The sequence below is a fragment of the Xyrauchen texanus genome, chromosome 21 (assembly GCF_025860055.1).
Source record: "Xyrauchen texanus isolate HMW12.3.18 chromosome 21, RBS_HiC_50CHRs, whole genome shotgun sequence".
NCBI classification, from domain to species: domain Eukaryota; kingdom Metazoa; phylum Chordata; class Actinopteri; order Cypriniformes; family Catostomidae; genus Xyrauchen; species Xyrauchen texanus.
The window spans coordinates 15,040,952-15,064,430 of record NC_068296.1 but is presented as its reverse complement, the minus strand read 5'-3'; the positions used below and the strand labels follow the sequence as shown (position 1 = coordinate 15,064,430).

At 38.2% G+C, this 23,479-nt stretch overlaps 1 protein-coding gene across 3 annotated transcripts in view; it reads right to left on the bottom strand.

The window, feature by feature from the left end:
* Window positions 1-2,750: 2,750 nt before the first annotated feature.
* The window catches only part of lekr1 (leucine, glutamate and lysine rich 1), a 142,689-nt gene continuing 121,960 nt past the window's right edge, over window positions 2,751-23,479 (bottom strand). For all 3 annotated transcript variants that reach the window (XM_052151876.1, XM_052151875.1, XM_052151877.1), the window contains 2 exons: window positions 21,363-21,629; window positions 2,751-4,108 (listed from right to left, as the gene is read on the bottom strand). In XM_052151876.1, the coding sequence (XP_052007836.1) occupies window positions 3,692-4,108; window positions 21,363-21,629 (684 nt within the window). In that variant the 3' untranslated portion in view covers window positions 2,751-3,691. The remainder of the gene's footprint in view (window positions 4,109-21,362; window positions 21,630-23,479) is intronic.

Here is a 23,479-nt window from a genome sequence, read left to right as displayed (position 1 = left end):
ATAGATCATTATAGAAAAATATAGAAAAGATAAAATAGGAAAAATATATAGTAGAATATCTTCAATCAGTATTACAGAGCAATCACAAGACATCAATAGTCAATGTCCAAGACAATCACAAGACAGCAATAGTCAATGTCCAAGACTGTCTGTAGAGCAGCAGATTAAACTTTTAAACAAACAATAAACAATATTCCTAAGATTTCAATGTGAATCTGACAATACCTCATGCAATAAATCATTTGCATAATCACAAGGAAAGTTGACAAACTGGCCAACAGCAAGTATGTCTATAAACGTTTAATAAATAGGCCTACTTCTGTAATATTAGCAACACACACACTGCAGTAAGTGAATACCAATTTGTGAATTAAAGTTAGTAAAATAGGGTCTTGGTTGGCCAAAAGTCGGCTGCAGTCATTTAATGTGCGTTTGCAATGTGAAACAAAGGTTCTTGTTGCCGTTAATTATTTGAATCCTCCAACTTGCCATAGATCCCTTAAACGCAATAGAGGAGTTATGTACATGAGCAAATTAATGGGCTAATTAAGTTATGTGAGGCGCTTATGTAACGCCTAACGCCATTTACTTAATGCCTTACAACGGCGTTTCAAAGCTTAATACAATGATACAAAACGTGAATTTTGACCCTCATGGCTTTCCATATACATACTGTACATTACATGTGTTGGGACTGTTACAAACCTTGGACCACAAGGGGGCGAAAGTGTTTTTAGGCGCCACGAAACTGGATGTGGTGGAGTCAACATATCGACAGTTGAGGAGTATGCTTTTGTATTTGCAAAAAATGTATTTGCTACAATCTAACTTGTTCGGCAAGACTCTCATCAAATTGCATAGTAAGAAGCGCCTGCGTTCACGTACTTGCGTAGAGTATGTTTGGGCCGTTACACTGAAGATATCAATTTTAGCGCTTAATAATGTATTAATTACGTGAACTTGAACATGTTGACACAAAACTAAAATCTAGCCTATCACATAGCAGGACTGAAGGAAGGAGCTTCTGATTGGCTTACTCATTTTGGTAAGCATGATGACATTTTCCATATGTAGTAGACTGTGTGAATTTGAATGAATATACAGTGTTAAATGAAAGGTAGGTAAACAATGGAATCAGAGAAAGCATAACAAAGTGCTTATACCGGAGTGTGGTGCCAAAGTGAGAAAATAATTTACTTTCTGTGGTGCTCAACTGAGATGAAAGATGATGAATTTGAATGAAAATAGTAGTTTATATTAATAATTATATTTAAATATTTAATAGTGCCATTTTTCTTTTCACCCTTCAGTTAGATACGTACTGCTTACCTTGCTTATATGGATGGCACGTCCCTGCAGTATAGGATGGGTCAGGGCCTTTTCAACTCTGACCATGCCAGACTGAACAGGTGTTATTTCAACGCTCATTATCCGCTTTTCCACTATTGGGCCAGTGCGAGCCAGGGCTATCAACTGGCCAGCCGGGGCCAGTAACATCGTACCTTGAACCATGAGACCAAAACTGATCTGCTTTCCCACCTTTGGACCAAATGCTGTGTCCGTTGCCCTAAAACCTGCCCTTAACACACCACCCTGGTCCCAACGTAAACATTTGTTATTTTCCCGGATAAACAACCTGGAAAGTTTGGGCGAATCTCCACCTCGAAACCCACCTCACTCCCCAGTTGGCCTTGTTTGGTCCAAGGGTAATTGGTGGGCCAAAGATCGTTGGCCGTTCGCCCTTGAGAAAGCCCTGAAGCGGCACAATGAACCCCGGAAGTGACAGTGGGAACCCCTGGCCCTCGCACATACTGGAATGCCCTCATTTGGCCCGATAGTGGAAACATGGCTAATGAAGGCTTAAGGCATGGAAAAATGTCTTTCAAGCCTCCGTGCTCTTGATTATTCACACAGAGTCACAGGAACTAGGAGAAGAGTTACTCTATTTGGCACTACTTGAAAGATTTTACCACTTCAAAGCACAGAGGAAGACATAGTAAGGTCACATTGGCAGGAATCACATACAGCTCAGTCAAGGATAAAAGCCCATGGGTCAAAGGTCAAGAGTGCAGCTGGAAGGTAGCCTGTGTTAACTACGAAGGGGAGGTGGGAATGAACAAACAAGCATGTCCAAATATGAGAGAAGCATACACCGAAAATACACATAAGAACAATAATGTTTCTGAACAGATTTGTTTGATATAGTTGTGAATTAATGTATTTTCATTCTACTTGAGAACTATTCTAATCAAAGTTAGTCAAAACAATGCAAGACTATAAATGGCACATAAACTAAAGACTAAATGGCACATAGTGAGGTAATATGGATAAATCCTGTCACTGTAGCATTATCATCAACAAAACCAACACATCTTCAAAATGCTTGTGCACTGCACAGATAAACAAGTCATTAAGCTAAGAAAGAAAGAAAAAAAAGATAAAAGTATGAAGGTCAACACAAAGCTTCCCATTTGTGGTACTTTGCCGAGTTAGGAAAAGACTTAAGTACCACACACGCTATCCAGCTAATTCATCATCAGAGGAGAAATGGAAGTAGAAAGGGAGCGAGAGTATGGAAAGACCTTGTGTACAGAGACCAATGTCAATCACATGAGATAAATAAAGCAGATATCACTCTGGGGAAAGAAATGTGTGTGTTTGGCAGACCTTGTTAAAGTGTGGTGTGTGTGGGTATCAGTGTGTGAGGTTGGCATGAGAACTAGCGAGCGATAGCCAGAGAGATTTGCACATCCTGTTTTATTTAGTTATGAACTTGATGGAGAGCCAAACATTATTACAGACAAAACCATTTGTGCCGCTGATGACCACTGCTCATCATGTGCTGCTGATAGCGTGATGCAGTAGAGGGGTAAACTCATCTGCTATATATCCTATGAAAGGGGATAGTTCACCCAAAAATGAAAATTCTCTCATCATTTACTCAGCCTCATGCCATCCCAGATGTGTATGATTGTCTTTCTTCTACTGATCACAAACAGTGAATATTATAAGAATATTTCAGCTCTGTAGGTCCATACAATGATCAGACCTTCGAAGCTCCAAAAATAACATAAAGGAACCAAAAAAATAATCCAAATGGCTCCAGTGGTTTAATATGTCTTCTGAAGTGATGCAATAACTTTGGGTGAGAAACAGATCAATATTTCAATCCTTTTTTAGAATGTGAAAGTGAAACTGGAGATTTATAGCAAAGGACTTAAATATTGATGTTTCTCACCCACACCTATTATATCGCTTCTGAAGATGCATGGAATATGGATAATTTTTTTTGCTTCCTTTATGTGATATCTGAAGCTTCAAAGGTCTAGTCACCATTCACTTGCATTGTATGGACCTACAGAGCTAAAATATTCTTCTAAAAATATTAATTTTTAGGTGAGCTATCCCTTTCGCTAACATTCCAACATTTTTACTATAAAAATATATATATATATATATATTTCAATCATAAAAAATTAAGAGTGCAGCCCTTGAGGGTACAAGGATCCAGCTTTGCGCCCCATGAACTTTACGAAGTTGAGTAGCCCTGCATTAGAGTATGTGGGCAAGTATATTTGAGACAGACCTTTTGAATGTTTGCTGTGTGGTAGTTATCGTTTTATCAAGGCAACCATTGTGTGGTAAAAAGTAGGGGTGGTGTAATGTGTTATTCTAGAAGCATACTGAATAATCAGGGGGTCTTTATTGGGAGGATCAGAGTTTGTCCTTTATTCCCATTAGCTTGGAAATGCTTTTGCATGACTCTGTCTTTGTTGATTTTGGGCAGAGTGGGTGCAGGCCGTGTTGTTCCATGCCAGGATGCCACATTTCTGCCCACACTGCCAGAATGCCATTCAGCCAAACCTTTATGTATGCTGCCCTGAGTGGACTGGCTGCTGCGGTTGTGTGTGGGAGGATGAAGCGTGGGGTTGAGGAAGCCAGGGTGCATGACTGTAGATCTAGACAGACGGGTGTGTGTCTGGGTTTCGTAGGCTTTCGATGTCGACTGTTTGAGTTCCAGCAGCTGTTCTTTGGCCAGGGTCAGTGCTGAGGTCAGTTCTGCCCTCTCCTCACACTCACGCCTTACAGTCTCCTCAAGCAGAGACTTCTATATGACAAAGAAAGGGAAAATGGTGCAGAGACAGTGAAAAAGAGCAAGGCAGAGTGAAAGATTGAAAGGAAGAGACACAAAGAAGGATAATGATTATGGTATAAAGCCATGCCACTCTTAAAGCTTAGTTATTTTAGTTGCTAACACAGGCACTATTTAGGACCTCCCTCACCTAGATGAGTAAAGCATTGATTACTCAATTCAACATTAGAAGTTAACATATTTAATAGTTAATATATAGACAGTGGTGGATTTGTAAACAAATTTCAAGGGGGCTGGTGTAGTCAAAAAGGATGCGTGGGGGGGTATTTTAATGAATTTAGTTTAAAACTCTTGTGTCATGTTCTCAGAAATTTAATCTTTATGTCCAATTTGGTTCCATACGTTTCATACAAAAGCCTTTTATACAAAGGTATTTATAAAAGGATTCAACCATAAGAAGTGGGAAATGGGGTGACAGTCCAGGTAAGTCAGCTTTTTATTCAGCGTTTTCAGATTCACAATCAGAATTTTGGCTTTTCAGCTTCACAATCGACATATACACTTTAGCTTCACAACAAACATATGATTTAGGTTCACAACAAACATACACTTCAGCTTCACAGCTTCGTGTTTCTCTGTCGCTGACTCTCTCTCCCTCACTGGCATTCTCGGTGGCCTTTTCAAGCCCCTCTCCGTCGTCACTGTAACGAGACAATGGCTCTGCCTCCACAGCCATTGCACCACACACCATGTTTTGGGTTTGCAGGACCCATCCACACACAACGCTTTCAATAATTATTTAAACCCCGGTCAATTGGTTCCCAGAATCAGTGGATGGGTGAGGCGGGAATTAACTGCAGCCTCCACTCTATGCTTTACTCCCCGAAATTGAATAACGGTAGTCACTACCGAGTAGTTGTGAACATCCCCATGCACACACCTCACAATCACCTTATGTTTTGTACCCAAAGCCCCATCATGAACCAAGCCGTGGTGGATCGAGGTTTGATTACAGCCCGAATCTGCCAGGGCTTGGTATGTTGGTATGAGCTGCTGGGCAAATGCAAATGAACGGCCGACTTCGCTCAGCATGAGGGAGCGGAACTGCTGGCGGTGTTGTTCTGGGGTATGTCCAACTCGTTGTAGGGAAGCGGTCTTCAGCTTCACATAGTCCAGGCGGTCCTTAGGTGGTAGATGCTGATCCGGAGGTGGTGGCTTCGTCCTGGGGGCCCATCTTGGAGAGTAGGATATGAGGCTGCTTTGCTGCCTCCACGGTCTCGGCGGAGGATCCGCCTGGAGCCTGCTGATCCTCGGTGTGGGCTTGGAGAATCTCCTGGTGGCGCCAATCCTGGGCGAGAAGGGCTTGACGATGGGTCTCCTGGATGTTAGTCAGGGCAGGGATGAGTACGTCCAGCGGTGAGGGGAACATGGTGACCAGATTTCTTCCTTATCCCAGGATTCAGCACCAGTGTAAAAGGATTCAACAATAAGGAAGCGGGAAGTGGGGTGACAGTCCAGATAAATCAATTTTTTATTCAGCGTTTTCAGCTTCACAATCAGAGTTTTGGCTTTTCAGCTTCACAATCCACGTATACACTTTAGCTTCACAACAAACATACGATTCAGGCTCACAATAAATATACACTTCAGCTTCACAGCTTTGTGTTTCTCTGTCGCTGACTCTATCTCCCTCACTTGCATTCTCGGCAGCCTTTTCAAGCCCATATCCATCGTCACTGTAACGAGACACAGGTGTTGCGTATCATTAATCACCAGTTGATGGCCCTTACCACTTCCTCTCTCCCCAGTGACAGACACATAACCATATCCTGCTCCACAGTATTATAATACTTTCTTTGCACCTATGGAATATTTTTATTTAATCATTCAGTTAATCAATTTTTGATAATTGAATTAAAATTTATGCAATATGCAATGATCTAAAAATGACAATGTGTAATAAATGTACTATGAATAACTGCATAATTAATCATTCATTAATTGATTTAATTATAATTTACTCTGTTTAATAATCAAAGTGCAAATCAATGGAAAACTACAATTTAACTTCTCTATGGAGAATTACATCCTCTCTCTGTATCACACTGTATTACCCTTTCTGTGAATGACCTAGAAGGAGATGTGTGTGTGTGTTGATATAGGATGTAGAGGTCGACCGATATATCAGTTTTGCCGATTAATCGGCACCGATAACGATTTCTGGAACTATCGGTTATCTGCAAAAATCCACACCGATAATTTTCTGGAGCGGCTGAGAAGGGCGCGCTGTCATTATGCAGTATGAAAGCGGCCTCTAGAGGCAAAATAAAAATGATCACTGACGCCTCATGGTGGTTGTTTTGACGTGTGAGGCTGCACAATGAATGCAGCGGAACACTGCACGGAGCTGAACAATGCAGATTTAAAATACCAACAAATAAAAGGTATATATACACATTACATGTTGACAAATCATTATAAAGTGATTAATATATTGAATAGATGCTGCATTAATAGAGGACAGCAGTATGTTTGCAAACCAGGCTGATAGGACGCTAATATTTATGCATTTGGCAGACGCTTTAATATTAAAGCTAACCTCAAGCGGTTAGAACAATGCGACAAAAAACACGCAAGTCCTACCCAAATGTTTAAATAAAATGTATTACCATCTATTAAGCCAGCTAAATTGTTTATTTAAAGGTAGTGAGAGATTTGAGAAAAATATCTTATAAACAAATCAGAAAATCATCTGATTTTAATTCATTTTTTATCCTCCCAGTAATACATATTTTTTTCATTTTGATTAGATAATCATCAAGTGATTGGTGTGTGTGACGAGTTTCTTTGATAATTTAAACGAGCATGACAGCGCAAAATACAAACAGAAATGTCACTGAATCTTATAGAAGCGGTACAAAAAGACATAAGACATTGCAAGTCACTAGTTTGCCCTAGTTTCACATTAAAGACCCCTTACCAGAAGTGAAGTGATCAGCCACTTGAATACATGCAATAGATCTGTGAATCACAAAAGGCTGTGCTTAATAAGTAAATATATAGAATGTGCAGCACCAGCACGTTAGTGAATGGCGCTGCTCTGTTGTCACAAACCTGCAATATTTGAGAGCTACTCAAGAATAACATCTCAGATGTAGATGCTCAATAGTTCGGAGTTCAGAATTTGAATAAGAAGCAATTAAACTACTATAAACTTGCCAACAAACAGACACATACAGGACTTCCTGGAGAGTTAAGAATGTCAAAATAAAAGCATGAGGGTTTAAAAAGTGCACAATTTAAATATATTACTGTTGTATTTAAAATTAAAATTCAATAATAATAATATTAATAACTATTTATTATTATTATTATTGTCATCATTAGTATTTGTTAACAATTTATAACAATATTTAAATTGAATGGGTTCCAAATAATAACTGTGTAAATGAAAAGTGGACTGATGTCTTACAACTAAATTGATCAAAAAAAGAGATCTGAATCTTTTAAAGTCCAGATGTAAGTTGAAACATTTTTGAAAAAAAAAAAAAAGAAAGAAAAATAAAAAATAACACTGGTTTCTTTTCTACTGAAGACTTGAAGACTAGAATTACTGTTAATTTTGCTGCTACATTATCCAGTATACTAGTTAATAATAAAGTTTCTTAATAAGTGATACATTTATATCGACATAATGTGTAGTTAGAGGTTTGCGTCTCTTTACATATTAAAGAGTTCTCCCAATGAGTTCCACACAATAATGTAAAGATATTCTAAAATGATTATGCAAAAAAACAACACTGGTATCGGATCAGGATCGGCCAATACTGAGATTTCTGGTATCGGAATGGAAGAGGAAAAAGTGGTATCGATGCATCCCTACTTTAAATGTTGTTTTTTCATTCAGAATCAGTTTTAAAAACTATCGGCCAATTAATCGGTTATCGGCTTGTATTCCCAACTTAGTTATTGGTATTGGCAAAATCCTACATCGGTCAACCTCTAATAGGATGATATAATGTTTTAATAAGAGTAGAGTCAGGCACTGTCTGGTGCCCCATGATGGAATATGTGCGCTAGAAATGAGATGAAACAAATTTATGTGGGTGTGTACACATTTCCCATCTTACAGGAATGTGTGTAACCAACAACTGTAATAAGGGAAATCATTTAATATACTTATCAAATTAATACATAATGTAATGATTGTTAGTAAATATAAACTATGTAACCATATCAATTGATTACAGTGTCTTTTATGCATATAAAATAAAATAGTCAAGCTTTTGCCATCACTGAAGCAAGTTGGGGTCAAGGAGGACCAGCTAGAAGGGAGAAAATGTGAAAATATGAAAATGTGCTGCTCATCATAGAAGAGGTATATTCAAGTAAATGGTTTGGGTGATTGCATTTCTTTGAATGTAATTTTAATTTAATAGATCTGGACAAAAATGAGCACCACTTCATTGACCCTTAGGACACATGGCAAAAATATGCACCTGTTACCCTCCGTTATTGTATTTTATGATGAATCTGTTTGAAATAATCCACATGATCATGAAAAAGTTTTTTTTTTTCTAGATCGCTCGCCCACTGTCACAGACATGTATTTTTTGTAGCATCTACTCCAATAACCGAACTAGTAAAGGATGTTTGGGCTGTTTCTATAAAGGATGCTTAACAGTGGTGTAAAAAAAAAAGTTCCTCACACAAAAGCATTTTATGGGCGAAACCCTGAAAATTGTTTGAATTAAAAACTTGTAGGCTTACATGTTGTAACTGTACACTCGTCATAGCAATATCTCACCATCTGTTCTCTTCTTTTTAAAGAAAGATAAAATATTTTCTTGACCTGTTCTCTTGGCCATTTTTGAACGAGTGTGACACTTTTGAAAATTTGCAGTACCTTCAGTGGTGTAAGTTTCGTTTGAACACTAAGAAGGACAAGTCATCCCATTGCTAAACTCAGACATACCTGTTTGCCAGTGTTTTCAGGAAACTGGCATCTTTGGTTTTACAAGGGGGATGCTTTTAGGTATTTCTTGCAACAAGGGGGATGCATGTGATGCAACAAGATTGTTATCCCCTCATATCCACCCCTCAACTCGAGCCCTGGGCATAGGTTTGGTTTGGGTGGTACACTTTTTAAAACAGGCATTTCTCTTCACTATATTAATACCTGTGCAGCTAAAAACAACGCCCCAGCACAGACAGTACACCCAGAAAATGGAGCTCACACATGCCCTTATGCCCAACAACATTTACCGTTTTGGTCACGAGTGGCAGTGTTATGAATATAGACTGAGTTTAGCTAAAGAAAAGTCAACCTACTCTTTCCGATCTCACTGTGTGATCAGTCTGTAAAAAAAAAAAAGTTTCTTCAAAAGGTTTTTTTACTGACCTTAATAGTTCTATTTAGAACCATATGTAACGGGAGCCAGCAATGTGACGCTATTGTTCTACCCACTCCATACGGGACTCGATCCAACGTCTCCGGCGTGGGAGGCGGGTGCACTAACAAGGAGGCTAAAGGAGGTTTACACATTGCACAGCAATCTACCAGCTGGCTCCCGTTACACATATCTTCCCTTTTGTGCTGAAATGGTTCTTTGCATTGGGCATTAGGGGTTCATTCATTCATTAGGGTATTACAAAGCCACCACTTAATTGGTTCACATGTAACACTGGAGTCCTGGTAGCTTAACTGAACAATTTCACAGACTGTCAACACTCTCCACAGGTAAACTTGATATCTTTTAATATTTAACCATTAGTAGATTTAGCAGGAAAGTTATCAGAGGTAGTAACAAATTCCGTCAAGTTTTTATAGTCAAGTGAAAAAATCTACCAGTGCTGAAAATGTAATCCAAAGTATTTAGAATACGCTACTGACCTTGAGTAATCTAATGGATTATGTTACAAATGACATTTTACATCATATATTCTGTAATCTGTAGTGGAATACATTTCAAAAGTAACCCTCCCAACTCTGTTTATAATATAGACCATCATGCCAAATGAAATCAAATGCTTTTTTAAAATCAACAAAACATACATTTTGCCTTAGCTTTTTTGATGAATGTGCTGGTTGACTATTGTGTGTAACGTGTAAATGTGGTCGGTAGTGTGGTGGTTTGGTAGGAATCCAATCTGACTCTTACTCAAGACATTGTGCACGGTAAGGAAGGCCTGTATCCGGGCGTTCAGGATAAAACAGAAAGTCTTCCCCAGATTACTGTTCACACAATTGCCTCGGTAGTTATTGGAGCCAAATTTGTCTCCATTCTTATATTATGGGTGTATTAAGCCCATTCTCCAGGTATCAGGAAAATAGCCAGATTGCAGAAACAGATTGAGGAGTTTTAACAAGGCCTCCTGCAGTACTGCTGGACTGTGCTTCAGCATTTCTGTTCTGATGTTGTCTAAACCACATACCTTTCTGGTTTTTAGTTTCTTACGTGCATCTGTCAGTTCTTCTCTGCTAATCTGATAGTCTGAAGGGTTTTGGTTATTTTTTTTATTGTAGATTCCAGTTGTCTCATCTTATTTTGCATGTTTTTCTGGTCAGGTGGAGATTTTCTGGAGAAATTTATTTGAATACGTTTTTAAAATAGCCTTTCCATAATTCTCCGTTTTGTATGGCAATGTCCTGGCTGTGTTGTTTATTCAGGCTGTTCCATTTTTCCCAGAACTGATTATTATTAGTTGAGTCTTCAATTTAATTAAGAGTGTGGTTTAGGTTTTGTTGCTTTTGTCTGTTTTCAACTTTGTGTGGCTCTATGTGTTGGTTAGAGATCTGTCTGAGAAGTTTTCTTTTAAATTTACATTCTTAATCAAACCAAATTTCATCCCCAGTTTTTAATTTAGTTTTCTTGTTTGAACGGAGTAGGTTTGTTTTGATTGAGCACCTTTGATAACTATAATTGATTTGTTGTACTACAGAATTTATGTCAATCTTGTTTGCCATAAACAGTGTTATTTTAAATCTATTGATTAGGTTGGACTTTTCTTTGGAGCTAACTGCACTAAGGAATTCAGACTCATATTTTGGGGACAATTTGTATGTTGGGTTTAATTTGAACAGGTTGCTGGGCCCTAGGTCTGTTCTATGGTGTTGGATTTTCTTTAGAAACACATTCATTTGACAGTGGTCTGATAAGGAAGACTGTGGTCTGACAGAGAAGGCACGTATGTAGGAGGGGTCCATGTCTGTAATGGCATAGTCGACTACACTAGCCCCAAGACTGGGCAGTATGTGAATTGACCAAGAGTCCCCTCAGATCCTACCATTAGGCATATATAGACCCAGGCCTCAACAGAGACACACAAACTCCTTACCTTTTTTGTTGACTGTACTGTCTGAATTGTTCCGTGTTGTAGTGGTGGGGGTTTGATGTGTGTTGGCTTTAGACCTACAGTGTATACCATATAAATATCTCATGTGATATTCTGAATGCTGAAACCAAATAGAATATGATGCTGTACAATTTAAGATGAGTTGAGCTGTGAACTGAGATATCTCACTAACAGGAGCTACAAGTCAGTGTGCAAGACCAGATGCTCACATGTCTCTGTGTAGGTCAGAACAAATGCAGTGAAGATTCCATTTGGAGCAGCTGGAAACTCTTGCCTTTTCACACACATGCCTGTGGAAACTCCAGGCTTCCTCATGTAAATTCCTTGCATTTCTACAAGCACACACAAGCTCTGGTAGTTCCCTTCCAGATGCACATTTGTGGCATATTTAGGCCATGACCGGCATCTGCAACCATGACGCCACCAGCTCAAATCTTTGTGTGAAACAGTGCCACCCAATGGTCAAACTAAGTTACTTCTTGTTCCTTTCCAGATGCACATGTGTGGCATATTTAGGCCATGACCGGCATCTGCAACCATGACGCCACCAGCTTAAATCTTTGTGTGAAACAGTGCCACCCAATGGTCAAACTAAGTTACTGCAGAGTGTACGTTTTTTTTAGACGACAACATACTATGGTATAGACAATTATAATCTATAAAGTAAACATAAGAATCAATCAATAGTCCAATCAATTGAGAGAGAAAAAACAGCAGATGCTGGCTATGTTAGCGAGTATGGCTAATAAATCCACCGCTTTAACTGATCTCTAACTTTTTATCTGAAGCAAACGCTGTTAAAGCACATTTAATGCTAATTAAATACAAGGAAACAATCAACTTTATATACCTGAGATCCACCTGCATGCCTGTGCTCAGCCATGATGTTTGATCCATGTCTCAAGCTAATGACGTAACTTCCAGGGAGGCATCACCGAGCCCGTTGTACACGCCCCAATCCCCTGACTCCACCCCCACGTCAAAACAGTGCCATAAAGTGAAACGCACAGAAAAGTGAAGCGCAAAAGCAAAACGGTATCACGAGCTCACACGTAATGGAAATGCAGATTAAAAGGAGCATTGCAAAGAAAAAGATGTGTGGCAAAATCATTGCTGCCTAAAAATCTGTTGCAGAGATAAATGGATCAAAGTTCTTTAGTTTCTTTCACAACAGTCATTGATTTTTGCAATTAATTATATCTTGGTTTTTGCTATATTTTATTTATATTCTGCAATTCTTTATTTTTGTTTGCAAAACTTTCTTTTTTTTCTCTCGATACTTTATTTTACGTTTGTGATACTTAATTTTTGTTTAAAAAAAAATTTTTTTTTGCTCAATACTTTTTTCTTTTGCAAAACTTTATTTTATTTTACAATACTTTATATTTTTGCAAATATATGTGGCATGGAATTGATCCCATATAAAACTCATTTCAGTTTGCTTGTCAAGTAAATATATCTTGTTTTATGAATGTTTAGTTATTTTTACTGGAAAACAAAACAAAAGTTAGAATACGATTTGTTTGCGATGTACCTGAAAATCTGTGTAACTTAAATACAATTTCACTGGCAAAAAATTGAAGATTATTATAATTCTAGAATGCTTTAAAGGAGCAGTCAGCGATTCTTGAGAAACTGCCAAAGCAAACACACTCCTCCCATCAGTGCTCCTTTGGAATCTCCGCCCCCAAATTCATGCACGTGAGACGGTTTTACACACACCAGCTCCAGACACTCACATCTCTCCTGCTACTAAATCTAACATCACAACAACAGCATATATGTTTTCTGTGAAACAGCAAAAGCTAAGAACTGCTAAGAAAAAGAGCAACTTCTGCATATCCAGAAGTCTCTCCACCGCTGAAAAACCTCACCGATGTTGACACGGCTCCTAGCCCTCGACTTATCATAATCCTTCATTTTTAGTTTATATTCTTCTGACCTTTTCTCTTGGTCTGTTTTTCAGCCATTTGTCCTCCTTGGAGTTTAGAAAGCTCACATCAGCCAGATTTGCAGTCGCTCTTCGACTGAATTTCCGTCTTTCTCTGCTCCCACCCCCATCCTGTGCACTTGCAAGAACCACCCCCTGTTGTTGATTGGCTGGAGTAGTGTTGTGTGGATCAGTCTGTTCCACTTCATTTTTGTCCCATTTACAGAGCCAAGGCTCTATTCAAATACTAGATTTTTTTTCCGCCCACCAACAGAACGGACAGCTGGCAGACTGTAAGGAGATATTTTTGACAAAAGTGTATTGGATTAGAATTACTGAGTGCACCTTTAAATGGGGGTGGGAATTCCAGATTTGGACTGTACCTCACGTGTAACAAATTCTACCCAGCAGCTAAATACCTACACAGCAACCAAGCATGCATCTCATCTACCAACACACACACACACACACACACACACACACATGCTTGCTTAACAAGGCATGCACTATCAAACTGCACCAAAGAGACAGAGTGTGCGTGTCAGTAAAGGTCAAACGCTATATGGGCATCTGTGTAGATACAGAGACCTTTGCTTCACTCCTCTACCAGTCCGATACACAAAGCTGCAAATCAACAGAGCGATGGTTACTAGGTTTAGGACAGAGCTATAGTCATCCCCATTTCCATCCCTCTCTCAAACCTAGGACCTCATAAATCCTCATAAATATCAACTAAAGGCAGAACATCTCTCTCTCTCTCTTTCTCTCTCTCACCTTGTTTCTCCAATAACACGTTAGAAAAAGCCCAAGCTGTAATACAAGTAGTTCTGAAGTGATATTTTTGAGAGGCTTGGATGCATCATTTGATTTGAATCAGCAACAGCAGATACTGATCCATGGCATAAGAAAGTAGTTCCATGCACAAATGCGTTTTTTTATGAAGGTGCACAGTTTTTCCTAATTTTTTAAAATGTAGTTGTTCATTGAACTGTTGTAGGCTATATAAGCAATTTCACACTCGCAATCCTGCTATATGGCCTTTAATCAGCACTGCTCGGCCTGTGGCCTCGTGCCTGCGGCCGAATCACAGCAGTGCTGATATAGGGCCATATCGCACTTTTGCTCATGTGTTATTGATTAAATATCATACATCTTGAGATAAAAAGACCACTCCACCAACACACACACTAAAAGGTTTCACTGTTATTTATTTATGTGTACTCCAGTTTTGTTGATTCAGCATTTATTTTTAATTTGTGTGCAGGGTTTTTTTTTATGTGATTTTTATTCTAGCAAATATACAGTGGTGTTCACAAGTGAAAATGATTGTTCATGTGAAGAATTTAAAACTCTATTATAATTTAATGCAAATATATTCATTACAAATTATATGATCAGAATAACAATTTGAGTAAAACGTATCTGTGTAGGTGTTTGTGGGGAGACGGATCCTTTTAGAGAAGAAGGCCAATGGAAACCAACGAAATGTCATTTTGACACATTTCGAGAGAAGTTCTTGTCTTTCCTAGCATGTCTCAGATGTTTGTGAACACCCTTCTTGAGTGTAACACTGAAAAGCAAAGTACATACAATGTTCCCTGTAAGCTGCGTGTTTGCAAAATTTAAAGGGAACAATGTATCTGCTTGTGTGTGTGAGAGAGAGAAAAACAAATGAGAGAAAAAGGAAAATCAAGAGCTGTTTATTTTGTCAATCGAATGAAATGTGATGAAAAAACTAATTCTTACTATACAAGATATGAATGCAATATAAGATATTAAAAAAGTAAGATAAAAAGTACAAATTAAACTTAAAGGAAGAGAAAATGATATATTCTTTATTTATGCCATGAGGAGAAAAAACGTAATGCTATCAGATGAAAATAAAAAACATTACCTACTCTACTCTATAACTCTTACTGCAGCATGTGTCCATAGCTCAGTTCAAAAACCTAGTGACCTGCCATGCTGTGTACTGCCTACATAGGCAGCTACCTTCTAAAGGGTCGTTCAGATTTTAAAGGCTTTTTTTACTTGACTAAAAATGGGGCATTCCTTCGTGAGATGCTGAAAAAAGAGAAAAGCGAGACGTGGTACAGTGGTCAATTACATCCGTCAAAAGCACTTGCGCTGCCTCATTCTGCATTTTCATGATAGTTAAAACTTGGTGTGCTTCTTTGGTAATTAAATTGTGCCTTACAGAGGCTCCAAAGTACTTCATTTCTGTTACAAGTCCCATCTTGTTTTGTACAATAAATAGTGTTAAGAGGTCCTTTCTCCATCATTTGATCACTGATTTGGCTGTTGTGTGTGTGTTTGTGGTGTGTGCTTTCAGTGTAATGTCTCCAGCCAAATTACATTACAAAGATGCTCCAACAAAGATGCTCCAACCAGTGTATATGCTGGTTTGTGCTTTATTAACGGTAAATGTGCTGAGAAAAATAACATGCATTAACGCTGTAACATTGACAGATCTAACTTATTTGACATTTTTTGCGAAATGTTTAGAAATATACAAATATAAGCCGTTTGAGAGTGTAGGGAGACCGACATGATGTCATTAAATGTTTAATTAAACACAAATTTAAAAAAGTGAAGTTTAAATAGCACATACTGATGGCTTCAAAAGAAACATACACCATAAATTAACAACCTCTGACCTCATAGTTGGTCTGTCTTTAATGGTTTAAAAGATATTGTTAAAAATTTATTTGCCTACTTAAAAAATTACAGGATTTTTACTTCCAGTACCAGACTATTTCTCTCTTTAGAGTTTGACAACAGCATGTTGCTAAGCTAACAGTGTGACACTCTAAAAATCATAAAACATGATTTTACACAATATTTTTACACAAAATATTGTGTAAAATCGACCAAATTGGAACTATTTTTATCAATATTTTTATATTTAATAAATAAATGAATCTGTGCAGGAATCTGTGTGATCCTGCCTTAAAATATGTCCAAAATGAGGTATGTTAGAAGGCAGCAAAATGTTGCTGCCACCTACCTTCATGTCAAGAGAATGCCTATTATGCCTTAAAATGCTGTCTATGTATGCTTATAGGTTTAGGACAGAGCTATAGTCATCCCCATTTCATCCCTCTCTCAAACCTAGGACCTCATAAATCCTCATAAATATCAACTGAAGGCAGAGCATGCCTCTGAATAGAGCAGGAACAGTTCAAAGGCTAGATGAAAAGCAGACAAAAAAGAGAGAGTAGGAGAGAAGGAGGGAGGGAAGGAGGGAAACGAACATCAAGAAGGTGCTTCTTATGAAAGGTGAATAGTTAAATGCCCTTAGGTATTGATTTTATATCACAGTCAGATCTTAGATAGCATTGCAGCAAAATCTTTCTCACAAAGGAAAGCTATTTGCTTTGAAAGAGTGGAGGATAGACGCGGCACTCTGGAGCCAAAAGAATATGTCAGCTGTAAAATTCACGTCACGGCACCTTGAATTACATGAACTGGCGAGACACGCAGCAGAGAGGGCCGGGGAAGGTGGGGGTGGGTGGCAGACCCTGGGGGGTGGAGAATAGGGTTTTGGAGTCTGAGTATGAGAACTGATATGAGAGAGAAATGACAAGAGTTTCGTGACTGAAACCACAGACTGCCCCCTGGAGACACAGGCATGCCTGTCAACAGAGTAATGCCCCAAATATGTTTTTTTTCTCTCTCTCATTTATCTTCCCTCTGCCCCTGTCTCTTTGTCTTGTCCTACCTCCCTCCTCCCTCTGTTCTCTTTTCATGACAGAAGTGATTCACTCATCTCTCCTACACTCTTACGCATGTATCACCTATGCTGTTTCTTATTTTGGGACTTGTTAATCACTCCTGTACACGTATGGGCATCATTTATGGTGGGGACACTTGATACATGTCCCTAGCACTTTATTCATTGGCCACCACATGTGCCAAGGATGCATCTAATATGGAGAAAACATGTCCAATTAGGAGCTTTCATTTAAGTACTTTGTGTTATAGACATTGTTTACATCTAATAAAACAACTGGGGATTGGGGGACCTGATCACAAGTGATTACTGCTAAATACATGTGGAACTGGGTCCAAAACATTTTGTTATCGGATCTTTCAAACCACTTCTGAGGTACAGTGCATTTGACCACATTACATTTGCAGTGTAAATGCCAATCTGTTTTGATGAATTGCAGACAACAACAAATTACCAGTCAATCAACCATTACGCTAAAACGTGGGTTTTACACTTTGCTGGTTACGTGCGGGTCTAAATAGAAATAACCATCAGATTAAAAAATGTGGAGATCTCCAGATCAAATACATCACACAGACGATTCATTTCTCAAAACAGTAAAAGTTCAAGTTAAATTGTTTATGCATAACCTAATAAATATTCATGAGGTAAGCCTTCAAATGTTTTGTGATGTCACAACCAGCATGTTGTGTAAAGGCCTAGGTTTTAGTGATCTGCTGTGCTAAGCCAATGTCTGTCTGCACTTCCAGTTATTCCAGTTGCTAGTTTGCATCCTGATGTTGGCCTCTGTTTGCCTGTCTGTGCCGTGCTTTCTGTTTCACCACAGTTCCACCTCTGCATAATTTAGTAGTGAGTCTGTCTGTCTGAATCTCTGTCTGCTGCTCATTGTTTTTTTTTCTTTTTTGTGTGTCTCTCTTCTCAGAACTGCTGTAGTTTGAATGAATTCCCACAACTCTGTAACCATCTTCCTGCGGCTGTCTCTGCACATATTTTTCCTGTTTGGTTTTTCTATTCAGTGGTTTGCTATTCTGTAATTATTTACCTAAATCAATCATCTTCTTCTGTGTGAGAAGTAAGTTCACTTCTGATGTATCCATGTCTTCCTTACACATTGCAAACAACATGCAGGCATGCAGTATCTAGTCTTCAGTACAACATTTTTCGTTTCGGCATAAAGTCTGGTCCACTTTGCAGTTTATTCTAGGGCTGGGCAATATGCAAGAAATAAGTTCACAACAGTTTTATTTTTAAAATATTGTGATATCTGATCACATCGTCAAACACCTGGCTGATGGATCGCTATATATTCTTGTTTTATTGATTTTGCTTTAAAAAATTAAACAAATTTATTGAAAAACTTAAACCAAATATATTTCCAAATTCAAATTGCACTTCAAATTAAAACAACGAAGTTGTCAAAAAAATCATATATAACCACCATTTACCGTCATGCAAGTATCTGTCTACAACAGGTGGAAAATTACTACCTGTTATACAAATTATCTTAAGTTATAAAAAAAGATCTTAAGACATCTATAAACATAAAAATAATGATGATAATAAAAATAATTGAAATATAAATACATGTTCAAGGTGAACTTGTTTAGGTTACAAACACATGTATAGGCTATAAAGTGAACCTGCAGAGTTGCGTTCACAATGCATGTTAAGCATGAAATACTACGTGGAAATAAAGCAAACTAAACCTCGAGCACCTCCTGAGATGGTCTGAGGTAATTTGCAACATTCTCATTCTCATGATGAGATGACTCTTGCGTTTTATGGTGACAGAAGCAGAACAGAAAAAGTGAGAGTTCTACATGTGTGTAAGCCCGTTTATCGGTCCAATGACGGTCTCCAATAATACGGGTGAAGGTCTCTGCGCGTTACTGTCTTTCTTGTTACGCAACACAACAATATTAAATGAAATACATTTTCTCTTATGTATTACCTAGTTATTTCATCTGACTCCATAAATGAAAAAGGTTTTTAATGATATCTGAGTATCATTAAAAGTGAGCGAATGTTTGATTATTCTTTTAACTCCTTTAATTATATTTTACCCGTTTAGATTAAGAAACTATTTCGCTTTGAGGTCCTCGCGTGTTTTCTCTACACCTCGGGTCTCACGATCACAAGCGGCCAGTATTGGATCATCAAACAGAGGTAATTGCTATATACCTGAGATCGGTTATGTTCACGTATACACAATCAAAGATACTTCAGTATAGCCCCATGGAATTGCATACACTTGAATGTAACTTAACGTTTTCTTCAGTAGAGGTCACGGCCACTATTACGGATGTAAGTTGACCAACATAACTTCTCTTGTAATAGCTTTGGATTGGCCATGCGTGGTTTCCCACGTACACTTATCTGGAGAAACATCAAATTAAAACAGAGGTAAGACACCCGAATTTAGATTGGTCAAGCAGCTTTTGCTGTTCTAAACGGAAATTCCCTTTTTGTCTTTGCAAACCAAGTACACTTGAATCGATGCCAAATATTAGTCGTCACTAATCTGACGCAGACTTGCGGTAACATACGAATCGTTTAATCTGTTTGGGAAACACAATGTCAGAGTCAGTCAGAATAAAATCAAATGTTGACAATTTATTGACCAGGTAACATAATCAATTCATCAATTCCAATTAGACAGTGATAAGTCAAAGTTAGACATTTTATCAAAACATAAGAAATTCGAATTGCAATCACCTGAAATAAACTACAAACAGTAAACTGTTTGGGATCGTCTGATTACAGAGAGCCCTGAGTAATGTGTTGCCTTTCCTTAAATACCCAAACCATGAACAAGGGAATTTGGGGAGTGGTTAGGTTTGGAAGTCCTGGGGACATACCTCATTAACATACAGGCAGGGATGGGACAGACCTCCAGAATTATACAGCATCTGGCAAAGACCTTTGAAACTTGTGACTGATTAGGTCCTTTGATGTTTACAAAGAATATACCTAATCTGCATACAGCATGTGGTCCCTGTGGGAGATTTGGGAGGGACATGTCTCAAATAGAATGCAGGATTTTGTTAAGTTCTCAAATCTTAATGGAGATTTGGTTTTTCTGAAAAGGGAATGAGACCACCTTACCAGTCGCACTGCGACCTCTTGAATGATATCAAACATGTATGAACAGAAAACCTCTTATTACAGAAAAGGATGTCATTCTAAATTGCCCTTAGGTGAGATAGAGGTCAAAATGGGATTTGCGTTATATGGTCCTTAGCAAGTAAGGAGTGTTATCTTGGGTGGAGATGTTCATCTGTGTGAGAGTTTTATGACGTTGGTTCTCGCAGAGTTCTTTGACTTTTACAACCTCTTGATGTCAGCCTTACATGTGCGTGTTCAACAAGACACGCTCCTGCTGCACGCCTCTGAACAAACGATGTGCATAGATGTTTTTTCTTTTGTCTGTTCTTCAAAATATAATAAAGTGTGTTTTCTTCGATTCTGAGATATATTACAGTTAGCCCACCACAGTGGCGGGTAGATGAGCACAATTACCGCCCATGCCTATGATAGGCTATAGGCTACCCGCATTTGGTGGGTGCTAATTCCATAACCTGGGCTACTATTTAATATATTTAGTGACTTCCCAGCTCCATGGTTTTTGCATCAGATATTTGTCAGATATCGTCGATTGGCCAGCCCTAATTTACCGTGGCAGAGCACTGCCCGTAAACTGTAGAGCAAAGCAAAATATACAGGTGTGCTTACAAATATCTTGGTTACTTACAACCCAGTGTCTCAAATAAAATACATTGAATTAATTTCAAGAATCTCACAAACTTTGAGTTTAGTTCTTCCCCATAAATGCTCATTGTAGCAGTCATGGGAGCTTACTTATATTTATGCATTTGGCAGACACTTTTATCTGCTTTTATATGGTGCACATTCTATCAATTCATGAATTCAAACCCACGACATTGGCGTATATAGTACCATGTTCTACAAGATGAGTTACCTGTGCCAGCCAATCAGATTGGAACTGGTGATTTCAGTTAGCTCATGTCATTTTGTGTTCAGTATGCATCAAATAGCAGGCATGCCATCTGAAAATGAGTATGCAGTAACCAACATGTTGTGCAGTCTACTAAATCTATTACTGGATTGACAGGCTGTGACAGGGCTCATTAGAACAGCTTGCCCGTGTCAGTCCATAACCCCTTCCAAACTTCCTCCCTGTTTAAGGTAAGTGACCAGATGGAGAGATGATCCCAGTGTGTGTGCCTCACCTCTTCCTCTAGGGTGTCTCTATCTTTTCTGAGCTGCTCTATGTTTCTCTGTGCCTTGTGCAGCTCCTGTGTCCTCTGCAGCAAATCCTGCAGGGCAGACTGCAGCTGTGCCTCTCCTGTTCTCCGCTCCTGCAGTAGGTGCTTCTCCCTCTGGGAGGTGCTCTCACGGATATGCTGTGTCTCCTCATTCTGCTGTTTAATGTGCTCCTGCAGCAATGCCAACTCCTCATGTAGCTCCTGTGTGGCTGAATGCACCAGAGCTTGAAACTAGTCAGAAAGAGAGAGAAAGGGATACAAACACAGTTGAAAAAGAGAAAATGTAATTCTGATGGTAACTGGTATCTGCCTCCAATACTAATTGCAATGTCATTTACAGCAGGAGTATCAAACACAAATTACCTGAGGGCTCTTTTTGGGGGGCCATTTGAATAGTTAAAACAAAATCTTTTTTTTATTTTTTTTACAACCACTAGTTTGAACTATATTATAAAGTATTTATTGGTGCAGTTATACAGTTATTGATGCATGGCAAACCTTTTCAGAGTTAAGTGACTCATCTCTACCTCATGCATAGCTGTACATTTCACTGTTCTCCATGTAGGCATGATGAACCATATGATATTTTATTGTTGAGAATTACAAATTTCTCCTTTTAGATCAGGCAGGTAGCAGTCCAATTAAGAGGCCATTAATGGATATAAATAATAAAAATCAATAGCAATCAATTAAAACTTTTGATATTTGTAATAAAATATGTTTTTTTTATATAATGCATTTGCATTAAAGGCCAAACCAAAATGCAGAGAGTGAAAATGTTTTTGCAGTCTGATTTAAGGATAAACTATTAACACTTTAGGGCATGCATAATGTATTGCTGGTTGGTAGTTGAGTGCTCAAACATCTCTTAAATGTTGGACATGCAGTAAACATTCCAATATTTACTTAATTTCAAACCTGACCATGCTCACAGTTTAGCTGAATAAATGACAGCTAAAGCTGTCTTTGAAGCTAAGGAAGTGTAATCAACATTTCCATAACTCTGACAGTAGAAAAGTCTGATTAAACCTAGACAGAAGCAAATTTCTTTCCACTTTTTCTTTTTTATTATTATTATTATTATTTCTTAACAACAGTTGCATTGTAGTTGTTTTTGTTTCTGTTTGGACAGAATGACTGCAGCACCATCATTGAATATGTGGAGTAAAACTAAATGCAAGCTTGCAAGGTTCTATTTGTTGTGTTTGATTGTGACTGCAAAAGTGCTAGTATTAGAAACTGCATGCCAATCCAGAATCTCAAATCTTCTTAAAGGGGTCATGATATGCCTATTTTTTATTCTTATAACATACTCCTTGAATTTCACTTATAATATTAGTAAAGTTGGTTTTTTTTTTGCACAAAAAAGTCAAATATTTGTAAATAATTTTCCACCCTCATTCTAACCCTCTGTCAGAAACGCTCTGTTTTGGTGATGCTTCTCCTGACTGTAAACATCCAATGTTATGAATGGCTCTCTGCTCTTGACAGACCTGCACACTCTACTTGCCATCTCACTGCTCACTGCTGCTGGGCGGACAACAAACATGATAAGGTAAAGTAGGCATTGATGTGATGTTGTGGATGTGGTCAGATGCAAACGTCTACCACATTGTGACATCACAATGTGGAGGATGTAGAAAACAAGTAGATTTGACAGCTTGGTTTCAACAAATGCTCTTTTTGCTGTGAGGAGGAAGTTTACAGATCTGAAACTTACAGTATGTTTTTATAGTACAATGAGCTCTTATATGTCAAGACATCAAAGAAAATTTGATTCTTTTTATTTTGTTATGTCAGGACTGATATGTTGATTATCAGGTTTTGTACAAATTTGTGGAGTCCATGCCAGCTTGAGAAATTCTGTCATTAAAGCAAACAAGGTCATACCATAAAAAATATATATTTCAATTGAACTTTTCACTCAAATTGCTATGTAGATAATATGCAATTTAAAAAACTGTACACAATTAGCAAAGAGCAAAATTATGAATTTTTCCAAGTAATCTCAAACTTTTTGACCTCACTGTACAGTATATAAATCCAGCCCACTCAAAAGGCATTTTGGTATCATGCCAACT